Source organism: Arachis duranensis, chromosome 10, assembly GCF_000817695.3.
Source record: "Arachis duranensis cultivar V14167 chromosome 10, aradu.V14167.gnm2.J7QH, whole genome shotgun sequence".
NCBI classification, from domain to species: Eukaryota; Viridiplantae; Streptophyta; class Magnoliopsida; order Fabales; family Fabaceae; genus Arachis; species Arachis duranensis.
The window spans coordinates 62,300,182-62,313,246 of NC_029781.3; the positions used below are offsets into that span (position 1 = coordinate 62,300,182).

Sequence of the window (13,065 nt, forward strand, 5' to 3'; positions counted from 1 at the left end):
GCATTCAAAGTAAATGAATTAAGAAGTGGAAGAGTAAGTTTTACCTCTAATTGTAAGGAGTCCTTCTCTTTCTTTAGAGACTCAAAGCGAGAAGCTAAGCAGTCATATTCATCTTTAAGCTTCCTATATTCTTGCTCTATTCGTTTTGATTTCCACCGTGCCCTTCTGTTCTGAAACCATATAGCAACTTGCCTTGGCTGCAATCCAAGATCTCTTGCTAGCTGAATCTTCTTCCTTGGCTCAAGCTTGGACTCTGACTCAAATATGCACTCAAGTGATCTAATTTGCTCATCACTGAATCTTCTCTTGTTCTCTATCTTACTCTTTTTCTTCTTAGCATTTTTGTTCTGTGGTAGTGCTACTTCTGAACATGTGAAACTTTCAACATTCTTCCCTTTAGATGCTTGAATATACTCATCATCACCATCCATCATATATGCCTAGTGGGTTCAAAATGGATGATGATTTTAATTTCAAAGTCTATGGAATTGGAATTATTGGTTAGAAATAGACAAATATGTTTGTCACCAACATAGAAAATATGATGAAAAATATAGTTTTAAAAGACTAGTGGGGGGGATCAGGTGCAGAATATATAGCAATAAAGAAAGTATGTTATGTATATGTATATGTATATGTATATGTGAATGGGAAGGTTATTGTTGGAACTTGCAAATGAAGGATCATATGGACCTATGGGATTAGATACCGTGTGGCTCTTGATGTCTTTGGTTCTCTGTAGGAAGAAATTATCTATCTTTTGCTTTCTTTTACTTGTGTTGGCTAACTATAGGGCCATTATTAGGTTCCTATTATACACTATTTTGTTTGTATAAGGAACTTGCTTACTTGTCACTTGTCACTTGTCTTTTGTCACCCCACTATCCATAGAAAGAGTAACGTATTTTTTTACCTGTAATTGCTAGTATGTACTTGTTGGAATTTAACTAGTTATTATCTATCAAATAAGTTATTTGTATAAAATACGAATATGTATTCCACGTGACTATCTATGGCTTTAATTCTCGGAAGATTAGTTTGCTCATAAAATGTTCTTTCAAGCAAAATAATCTTTTGGATACTATGGATATGGAATCTTTATTAATATTGGATAGAATATTTTTCAGAAAACTAACTTTTCGATAGTTAAAATTGTGGGTTGATCAATTTCGGCAGCATAAGGAGCCAATTGATATGTTACTGTCACCAAATAGTTATGTGCTGAAATACACCATACTGATAAGGTTGATCCAATAATAAACACTTAAACGACATAATTTTGCTTGTGTCAGCACGTTAATTTGCTATTTCTTTTTAAATTAATATGGACAAGTTATCATTTAACTTTAACCATATGTATTAATATATTTAAAAAGCTTAGTAATTATGCTGTAGACCTCAAGAAACAAAACTACAAAAGTGACAAGAAGGGAAAAAGGACGGAAATAACAACACAGAAAGTAGAAACTGACATAATCAACATGGTCCCTAATCCCTATGTAATGAAGAGTGTGGGTTTTGAGGTCAGAAATTTCAAAGAAGTGGAACAGCAAAACAAATCGGAAGGAAAATAAATTAGTGTGATTATTGAGCTTAGTGAATAAATTACTCTGTATTGTAGTAGCTGCCAAGAACCGAGTGTCCTAGGACTAAAATGTGATTCTAAGGTTCATCTAAATTGGAGCTTTCTTTGTTATGGAAGGACTTATGTTTCTATTAAAAAAATGGCATTAATTTAGTTTTGTTGTTGGGATCTGTTGATGAGAATTTCTTTTCCTTTGTCATTATTATAATGTTGCTTTCTCGAGTGGGATAGCTAAATGAAGGTCGTAGAAATTTTACAAACTGAAGACCATATGTTTTATTTCTTTGATGTTCACTCTTTTCATAAAGCTGATTAAGCAGTAAAAAGGTGCAATTTGTTAAGTACAAATAATTGGAGGCTAATGAAGGAAATTAAAGTTTTTATAGCTTCTAAGTTTGTTTTGTTTTTTAAATTGTACAAAAACTCCGCATCCATTATATTATTATTAAAATTAGAATATGATTTCAAATGTTTAAATACTTACAAAATATTTTAGAATTGCCATATAAAAATGATATGGGAAGTTATTATTACTAATTATGCTAACTATCTTTTACGATTTTGGATCAAACACTTCTAAAATAATGAGGTTGAAGTTAGCTAGAAAATATGACAAGTTACTCATGTATAGGAGAATATTTCGACAGAAGTAAAAAAAGAAAAGTAATTTAATGGAGTAATTGGCTTCCACAACAGCAATAAGGGAATCCAGGTCAAAATAAAGGATCCTTTGAAAAATTTATGGCCCCTAAAGGAAGAAACAGTAACTTCTGGTTCAAGAAAACAGTTCGTAGAGTAAACAAAATTTGATGTATGCGTAGAGAAGAGAGGAAAAGGAACTAATGTAATATGGGGGTACATGAGTCGCGCTACACTGAGTTTGTCTTAATTCAGACCCAACCTGAAATATATACCGAACTTATTTTTTAGACCCTAATCCAGTCTTAGACCTGATGAAACCTACACACTTTCGGATTGGGTGAAAACCGAGTAAAAATCGGATAAAAACTAGAGTTTTAGCATGTGAAAATCTCCAAATCTCCAACCATTATTTCACAATTCACGTAGTAAAATTCACTTAAAAAATTATAACAAGAACCAACTATTATCTAAAATTAAAGCATAACCACAATCAATACTAATATTGTCTAATAACACCAAATAGTTAAGTCACATACAAATAACAAAAAATATTATGCATTAGTCTAAAGTCTTGTACTTCCTAAACATAAAACTTTAACTCACAGTCTTTATAACACAAAACATTAACCACAGAAAAATAGTCATCATCCATCAATTGCTATTAATGTTGTCAACTTGTTCCTTGTGATGTGGATGCATAGTAAAACCTACAAAACATATAAAATTACTCATTTTCATATAAGAGATTATTACTTCAAATAATTAAGTCACAATAATAAAAATATTATAAATGTACCTTCAACAATCATCTTACTACTATTAAATTGATCAAATTCTTGATCTCTAACTTCTTGTTTAAAAGGGCACAACCAACTTTGAGTGCATATCAAAGCTTCAGCCATTAATGGTGACAAAGAGCTACGGAAGACATCAAGCACACGTCTATCAGTGCTAAAGCGTGATTCAGAAGCAACGGTTGAGACCGAAATACCTAAGACGTCACGGGTTATGAGAGAAAGAATCCTATATTTTAAAGCATTCACTTTCCAGCAAGCCAATATATCAAAATTTTTATCTTCCACAGTATTCTCGACAAGATACCTCACCACATCTGACTTGATATATACATTAGTCTTCTCTCTTTTTTGTATTTTTTGTTTCACATATTCACTCTATTTGAGACTTTAGTATTGTCATCCAAGACATCTCTAGATGAACTTCCACCATCCTCCCTTCCTTTATCATCTGCAAACTCTTTTTCATAAAACATATATAAAGTCTCCAATGTAAGTTTAACAAAATTAGTCATACTAGTAGACATTTTTTTGTCATAAACATCCTCCAAACACCAACAGAGATAATCTAGTTTGTAACAAGGATCCAATACAATAGCAACAAGTAATAACGGGTTAAATTTGTCAATTGGTCCCAATATTTATGATATTTATTTTTCATAGAACATGCCATAGTTCCTAACAATTCAGAAAGATTTTAGCTCCAAGATGTTAATAGAGAAGCAATAGATGCAATGTTATGAAAATATTTGTTTGATGTAACATGAAAAGAAGATAAGAAACTCAAAGTTATCTCGTAGAATATTCTCAAAAACTCAATGAATAATTTAACATGTTTTCAATTAAGTGGTGTAGGTGGACCAACTTTCTTTTTTCTCCCACTATCATATCCAAACCATCTAAGAAAATCAGGTTCTTGATCATAAAGTCTATCAAAAGCTTTTCAAATTTTTCACCATGTTCCAACATTAGATAGGTAGAATTTCACCTAGTTGAAACATCCAAGCACACAAGGCTTTTAGATTCAATCAACTCAGCCTCAATGCAGTCTTCAAATTTTTTAGTCCGTTGAGGTGAGGACCTAACATACCTGACAGCATTTCTAATGCTTTCAATTGAAGTTTGTTGCTATTAATTCCTTCATTCACTATCAAATTAAAAACATGAGCACATCTCATATGGATATACTTTCCTCCACACACCAACCTACCTTTTGCACCTAATTTCCTTTGAAGGTAAGTAATAGTTTCATCATTCGAACTTGCATTATCTACTATGATTGTGAAGACTTTTTCAAATTCTCACTTACTCTCAAGTATTTCTCAATTTTTCTTCCTACTGTATCACCTTTGTGGTTCTCAGTCTGACAGAAATTTATAATTCTCTTTTGTAACTTCTATTCTTCAGCAACAAAATGTGTAGTCAAGCTCATATAACTATAATTCTGATTTGATGTCCATCAATTTATTGTCAAGTAAACCTGAGCACATGACTTTGCCAACCATTCTTTCAGCTTTTTCTTTTCATCTAAATAAAGTTGAAAGCAATCTCCTGAGACTGTCACCCTAGATGACACCGTAAATCTTGGCTAAAATTGATTTAACATTTTGCAAAACCCAATCCCCTCAACAACTTTAAATAATATTTCATCAAGTACAGCGAACTCAGCTACAGACTTCTTACAATCTTGCAAGATATAACCTTTAAAGACTTTGCATAGTTCCTCTTCTTCATCAATTTTAGGTATATAACCATAAAGTATCCCCTGATTTTCCATTTTAGTAAATATCCACTTATGAGCACTCTTCAAGTGCTTGTTTAGAGAATTTGTGCCATGTTTAGTAGGGTAACAATTATATTTTTTCTGCCAATGAATACATTTAGCCTGGTGCTATCCCTTTGTCTCAGTCAATGAAAGTTTAGTAAAACACTGTTAAACATACGTTTTTTTCTTACGAACAACTTCTGAATCTTCATTTTTTGCATCTTTATTTTCTTCATCTACTTGTGGTGTACTAAGTGCAGTAGGAGTTATGGAAGCATTAATAGTAAGAGCAGGAACAGGAGCAGCAAGATTTTCAGTTTAATTTTCTATTATTTTGTTCTCTTCGGTGATTGGTGGAGAAACACAATTATCTCCTCCTCCCATTATACGTATCCTAAACAAACAACATTAAGAATAAATTTAACAATAATCAGCAACACATAAAAAATTTAGCAATAATTAGAACACACTTAAACAGGAAGAACAAAGTTGCACCTAATCAGAAGTTTCAATAATCAAGAGTCATAACAATAATAAAAAATCTAATTAGAATAATAATTAAAATTTGATTAGAACAATAAACACCTCATCAAAACAATAATTAAATACTGGAAAAGGAAGAATAATAAACACTTAATCAGAACAATAATCAAAATTCCTAATTAAAAATTTCAATAATCAAATCCCTAATCAGACATTTTAATAATCAAAATTCTTAATTAAAAATTCCAATAATCAAATCCTAAATCATAAATTTCAATAATCAAAATCTTGAAGCAGAAATTGTAATAATCAAAACCCTAATCAGAAATTTCAATAATCAAATCTCTAATCAGAAATTCCAATAATCAAATCCTTAATAAGAAATTCAAAACATTAATTATTTATTTGAGCTTGAGCAGGGGCAGAGAAGAGAAGAAGAATAAGACCAGCAACAAAAGTCGTCGTCATCGTCATTCAGGTCTTGATTGTTAGAGAAGCTCCGTCGCCATTTGTAGTCGTTATCATCATCGAGGTACATCGTCACCGGGAGGTGAGAAGCAGTGCACCACCATCGACGGTTGGTGAGAGGCACAGAGAGTGCTACGATGGAAAGGCTGGTAGCGGCACCGTGAGGGCCTGAGGGGAAGGGCTGAGACGGGACTGTGACAGGGTGCATGACTGTGTAAAAGAGGGCTTATGAGGTTGTGGACAGTGGGCTCGTGGCTACATGAAAGTGCCCTAGTTCATTGAGAAATCTGAAATGTGAATTATGATTCTATACCGGGCCGGGTCTAGGTGACCCGAGTTATGGCTCGGTCCCGATTTCATCTCTCTCACTGGTTTTATTTCTTTTTCCCGGATCAGTCCCGGGTCACTTCGGGTCTGAGCCGAGTCTTTGAGCTGGATCGGACTAGACCATGTACACTCTTATAATGTAATATCAATTAATGAATTATGAAATGTAATACAAGACTAACTCTTCTATGCACTGAGACTGACATATATAGCTATACAAGCCTTGTGCATTATTACACTTACCATAATAGAACTATTATAATAGAACCCTTATAATAATAGCAACCTCTAACTAACTATCAAAACAGAATTCTAACCTCCACTTTGACCTATATCCTTGACACCTCCTCTTAAATTCAAGTTGGTCCTAAAAGCAACTTTGACAATAGTTTGGTTAGAATATCAGTTATTTGCTCATGGCCAAGAATATGAATTACATAAAGTTCTCAGTTGGCAACTATATCATGAACAGACTGAATGTCTAACTGAAAATATTTGATTTTGTCATGGAGTACTGAATTCATAGTGAAGAGGACAATATTCATTATCACAAAAAATAGTAGGTGCCATGAATAGTGTTACTCGAAGCCCTTCCAACAAGTTCTTGAGCCAAAACATCTCAACCTCACATGTTGTAACACTCCAAAACTCTGCCTCAGTTGATGACCTTAAGATTGTCACTTATTTTTGAACTTGGATCATCTAAATTTTGAATTTTCATTTTAGAGGGTAAAGTGTGATCTCTCACCTTTGAATGATTTCTCTCTCATATTTTTTTTTGGTCCCACCTATGATATAAATGATGAGAGATCACACTTTACCCTTTAAAGTGAAATTCAAAATTTAGAAGATCCAAATCCCTTATTTTCTATACCACCAAGAGACCAAGTTAGTTTCTAAGAAAATGCAAACTCCTAACACTAATTTGGGGTCCTCTAAATCTGAGGCACAATCAGCATCAACAAACCCTAAAAGTAGTTGTGTATGATCAATCTTTGATCTTTTGTATCTTGTAGATAGTAGAAAATTCTCTTTACAGCTTTCCAATGAACAAATAATAGCAAATACATAAATTGACTCATTTTACTCATCGTAACAAAAAATCTAGCCTGGTGATAGTAATATATTGAAGAGTTTTTGTCACTGACCGATAGTGACGGATCTAAAAAATTTTAGAACTACGAACAAAATAACATTGCCAAATAATAAAAAATATTAACATTAATATATTTAGATATTTAAACCTTAGAGTATATTAGTTACTCAAATATTTTTTTATTTCAATGTTTTTGTAATATTGCATGAGTAGTATATTTATTATTAATACTAGTGATTAGTCAAGCATCTAATACCTGTCAAATTATATTTTTATTGATTAATTTTTATATGATACAAAAAAGAATTATAACTCCATAGCTAAAAAATATAGAGTATAACTTGAATCAATTAATTTAGAATTTTCACCATTCACTACAAGAAAAGAGAGTTATTTTAACACTTTGTTTTTTAACACCATAATTAAATGTCAAAATTAATATATATTTTTGACAAATATCACAAATGTCAAATTCTCTATGTTTTCTTGATGAATAATTTGACCATAGAAAATTACTTCTCAATTTTGACACTCATTTGTTTTCAATTTATTCCACTATTTCTCTTCTTTTTTAGACTCTGTCAATTTTGACATCACACTGCTCTCATTTTGGGATCATACTACTCATTCTTTATCTTCAAAATCTCAATTTATTCTTTAGTTTCAAGATCTCATCTCATTCTTTGTTAAAAATTTTTATTGAGAATATTTTATGATCAATAAGTATTACAATAAATAGTATTTTTTATGGTTAACAAGTATCACATAAAATATATTCTCAAATTTTTTTAACAAATTATTTTTGATAGCCAATATTTATCAAAATAAGATTTAAACTTTTTTCACAATTACTTATATGTTAAAAATACTATTTTTGACAAAACTTTTATTAACATATTTTTATAGTTAAAATAGTATCAAAATTTATTTTTTGACAAATTTTAATTCTTTTTTTACACATATAATCCTAAAAAATAATCTATATTATTGTAGTGATTTTTTGTCTGAATTTTTATTAAAATTATGTGAGAGGGACAAAAAATTTATGAAAAAAAAAATTCAAATCAAACAACTACAATTTTCTTTATATGTAGGTATAGATAAAATAATATCTTTTTTCTATTTAGCAAATATTCAAATAATTTTTTAATATTTAATTAAAAAGTTGATTTTTTATCATATTATGGTAAAAACCATTTCGACAAAAATAATATTATATATATAAACAAAACTAAATTAAATAAAACAATAAAAAGTAAATAAATGATATATGTTATAAAAGATATTAAATATTAATAATCTCATTTATATTTAAAAATGAAAGAGCTCTGAACCTGTTGACATTAGTTGGAGTGAAAAATTCGTGGGTGTTGAGATAGAACTAGCCTCTGTCATACCTAATTTTAAAAGCAAATCACATATATATTTTGTTTTAGAAAGGTGAATTTGACCTTGTTCAGGCCATTGCACTTCTATTTCTGAAAAATAATTATGCCTGCCCAAGTCTTTTAAAGGGAACACATTGTCCAACCTTTTAATCATGTTTTCAATTTCTAATGAGTCATTATCTATACTAATTATATGAAAAAATAGATAAAAGTACATCTAAATTTTTACATGGTGGACAGATGTACTCTTCAATATTTTTTAACGAGTCATTTGCATATACGAATATAAAACTTCATTGTCAATTCTACCTTTCTGTGATCTGAGTAATTTTTTTGACAGTAGTGGAGGCCAGGTAGCACGATATTATGTGATGTGGCCAATTTGAGGTGACACAGTGAAAAATAGAATTATTACATTATTAAATTTATTGAAATAAATATAAGAAAAGGACACAATAGAATCACTGTTCATCCTCTTCCTTCTCCAATTCCTTCGAACTCTAAGAACCCTAACACAAGGTGGAAAAAAAAAACTCTTCCTTCATTCTCTTCATTTTCTTCTATACATCTTCTTCCTGTATGTCATAATAGGGGTTTGTAAACTCTAATATATCAAAATGTCACACTCTCAACGAAGGAAGAATATGCTTCATGCTTGTGCCAGTGGTTGTGGTGGCTCGTCTTCTGTCCCAAAAAATAAAAAGAAGAAGTTCGACTACAATAATAGCAAGTGTCTGCATGGACTTGACACAGTGATGCTTGAGTCTGCTACAAACCCCTGGAAGATTGTTTCTTCGTTGAGGTATGTGAATTCTGATTTTGTTTATGAATAAGAGGAATCAGGCTCGACATGAGGAACAAAGATCTTGGTGCCTCATTCTTTCCTCCTTGCACAAACCTTTGAGCATTTGGTGTTGGCCTCTTTTATGATGCTCTTCTGTTCTTTTGACTATTTTTAGATTGCTGGGTAGATACTTCATTGTGACCTTCATGCTGGGAACCATTAGGACATGGCGAACAACATGCTTCAAGGTCTATGCCGGGCACTCCTCGCCGACCTCGCCGCCGGAGACCAACAGAAAACGCTGACGACCAACGCTGGCTTCTCATTCTTCATGGCGGTGGGAAACGTCCTAGGATACGAAGGAATTGGAGAAGGAAGAGGATGAACAGTGGTTCCATTATGCCTTTTTCTTATAAATATTTTAACAAATTTCATAATGTAATATTTTTATCTTCCAATGTGTCACTTCAAATTGGCCACATCACACAATATCGTGCCCCTTGGCCTCCACCATTGTCAGAAAAATTACTCAGGCCACGGAAGGGTAGAATTGACAACGAAATTTTATATTCATGTGTGCAAATAACTCATTAAAAAATTGAGGAGTACATCTGTCCACCGTGTAAAAATTTGGATGTACTTTTGTCTATTTTTCTTAATTATATTATCAACATATCATTGAATGTAAATCACATAAGTTGTTCTAATTTTTACATTTTACAAACAAAGAAGCACGAGACTGAGTATTACAAAAACCAAATACTTTTTGAGTTTAACTTAGTTTTATAAACCACTTCTTAGAAGCTTGCTTTAAATCGTACAAAGATCTATTTAGTTTACGTATAAAATTATCAGAATTATCTTTAAAATCTTAAGGCTTTAAGTTATATAAATAATTTGATGAAAATATATCTCTATTAAAAAAATAGTATTAATAAAATTTAATTACTATTAAAAAAATAAGAATTAGAATTTGAAAAAAAAAGAGAAAAAATAAGAATAATTGATGAATCTATTAATGATTATTGTTATACACAGAACATCACAAAAAGGCTATTTATAGCTAAGGATCCAACTTCTAACTGACTCAACTAGTTTACATCTATAATTGATTCTATCTACTTAAAATTTAAATTATGGCTATAATTTAGGACATCTATAATAAATATATTTATAATACTCGCACTTAAATGTCCTTAGTATAATACGTTAGATAGTTGCTTCATTAAAATCTTATCAGGAAAAACTCAAAGTAGGATAAAAATCATGGTTAAGAAAAAGAGTACAGCTCGTATTACTCTCCCTGATAATTACATCACTTGATATCTTTTAGCCGGCGCATTCCAATCTTATATACTAACTTCTCAAATGTTGAAGTAGGAAGTGTTTTAGTGAACAAATTTATTAAATTATCATTTGAACGAATTTGTTGAATGTCTATATCACCACTTTGTTGAAGATCATGAGAGTAGAAGAGTTTTAGTGAAATATGCTTTGTTCTATCTCCTTTGATGTATCATTCTTTTAGTTGATGTATGTAAGCAGAGTTATCTTCGTATATGACTATTGGTATTTTCTTCAAAGGTAAACTACACATATCTTGAACATGTTGGGTGATTGACCTAAACCAAACACATTCTCGAATTGCTTCAAGAATTGCCAATATTTCTGCATGATTTGAGGAGGTTGTAGCTATGGTTTGCTTTGTTGAGCGTCAAGATATAGTTATTCTTCCACTTGTGAATAAATAACCCGTTTGTGACCTACCTTTATGTGGATCAAAAAGAAATCCTGCATTTGTATATTCAACTAATTGAAATGTTGTTTCATTAGAGTAAAATAAACCCTTATCAATAGACACTTGAAGATATCTTAATATATGTTTAACACCATTCCAATGTCTTATAGTTGGATAAGAACTAAATCTCGATAATAAGTTTACTGAAAATACTATACCTGGTCTTGTATTGTTAGCGAGATACATTAGTACACCAATAGCACTAAGGTAAGGGTACTTCAGGAGCAAGGAGTTCTTCATTACTTTCACAAGGTCGAAATGGAGCTTTATCTATATCTAGTGATCTTACTACCATTAGAGTACTCAATGGGTGTGTCTTGTCCATATAATTTTTTTTCAAAAGTTTCTCATTATAAGTTGACTGATGGATGAATGTACCATCCTTCAAATGTTCAATTTGTAAATCAAGGCAAAATTTTATCTTAACAAGATCTTTCATTTCAAATTCTCTTTTTAAATAATCTACAGTTTTGAAATTTTTTCGAGTGATCCAATGATGTTTAAATCATCAACATAAACTGCAATAATAACAAATTTAGATTCAAACCTTTTCATGAACACACATGAATATACATGGTCATTTTTGTATCCATCTTTCAATAAGTATTCATTGAGACGTTTACACCACATAAATTTAGATTGTTTTAATCTATACAAGGATTTTTAAAGTTTTACTGATCAAATTTTTGGAGAATTATTATATACTTTAAGCACTTTGAATCTTTCAGGAACTTTCATATAAATTCCTATTAATTGAGCAGTATAAATAGGTTGCAACAACATCTATTAGACGCATGTCAAGTTTTTCATGCACTGCCAGATTAATAAGCTATCTTAACGTAATTGAATCACCACAGGAGAATATGTTTTCATATAGTTAATACTATGTTTTTGTGAGAATCCTTGTGCTACTAGTTGTGCTTTATATCTTTCTATTTCATTTTTCTCATTGCGTTTATACACAAAAATCCACTTATATCCTACTGGTTCTATACCTTCAGGTGTTTTGACTATATGACAAAAAATTTCACGTTTTCTAAGAGAAGTTGATTCAGCTTAAATCACGTATTTTTATTTTGACCAATCATCTCTTTGTCTGCATTCTTTGACAGATTTTTGTTCATAATTCTCATCTTGCTTTACTAGTTTAACAGCAATATTATAAGTAAAAATATTGTCGACAATAGTGTGCTTTCGGTTCCATATTTTTTCGGTATTGACATAACTTATTGAGATTTCTTCATTTTCAGGTACCTGAACCTTTTCAGAGGTTTTATTAATATTCATGTTTTCGGATTTCCTTTGACTTCTTGCCAAAGGCATAGGTTTGGATTTTTACACTAAAAATAGGATTGACGTTGCAAGCATAGTCCAAACCCAACCGTTGATCATCAATCAAATTATAATCCTAAAGATGTCACAAATCAAAGCAAATATAAACCGAAAGTATTTCGACTCCTGGGTCGTTCTCCCTAGGAACTAATGCCAACAAGTGCACACAATTTTGGTTGTGGAAAGCAAAGGGTTTCAATGATAAGGAAGCAAACAAATAAAGAGATAAAAGAACGATAAAAATTGCAATTAATAAACTAATGAAGGAATAAAAGAACTATGTATGTAATATGGACAAGTAATGCTATAAAGTGATGGAAAACTGGTTCAAAACATAAATGAAACCTTGACTTGGATGAGTCATGGAATCCCTTCCTTGCCATAACCACAACTATGATAATTGTGATGGATTAATCTCATTAAGTCAACCCTTAACATCGAAGGATAAGTCAAGTGAGCATAATTGTTATTAATTCACAAATCCTAGTTAACTTACTAAACTAATTGGTAAAAAGCTAACGTTAGTGGAAACAATATCAACTAACAACCCAAGAATTATCACTAAATGTTGGACATTATGGATCTAGTAATCCATAAACTCAT

The 13,065-nt window shown here is 31.1% G+C and overlaps 1 protein-coding gene across 1 annotated transcript in view; it reads right to left on the reverse strand.

Annotated features, from left to right (window-relative positions):
• LOC107469807 (homeobox-leucine zipper protein ATHB-12) overlaps window positions 1–560 on the reverse strand; it is a 1,545-nt gene extending 985 nt beyond the window's left edge. Inside the window, exon 1 of the mRNA XM_016089185.3 lies at window positions 45–560. Within this exon, the coding sequence (XP_015944671.1) occupies window positions 45–434 (390 nt within the window). The 5' untranslated portion in view covers window positions 435–560. The remainder of the gene's footprint in view (window positions 1–44) is intronic.
• Between the last annotated feature and the right edge of the window lie 12,505 nt (window positions 561–13,065).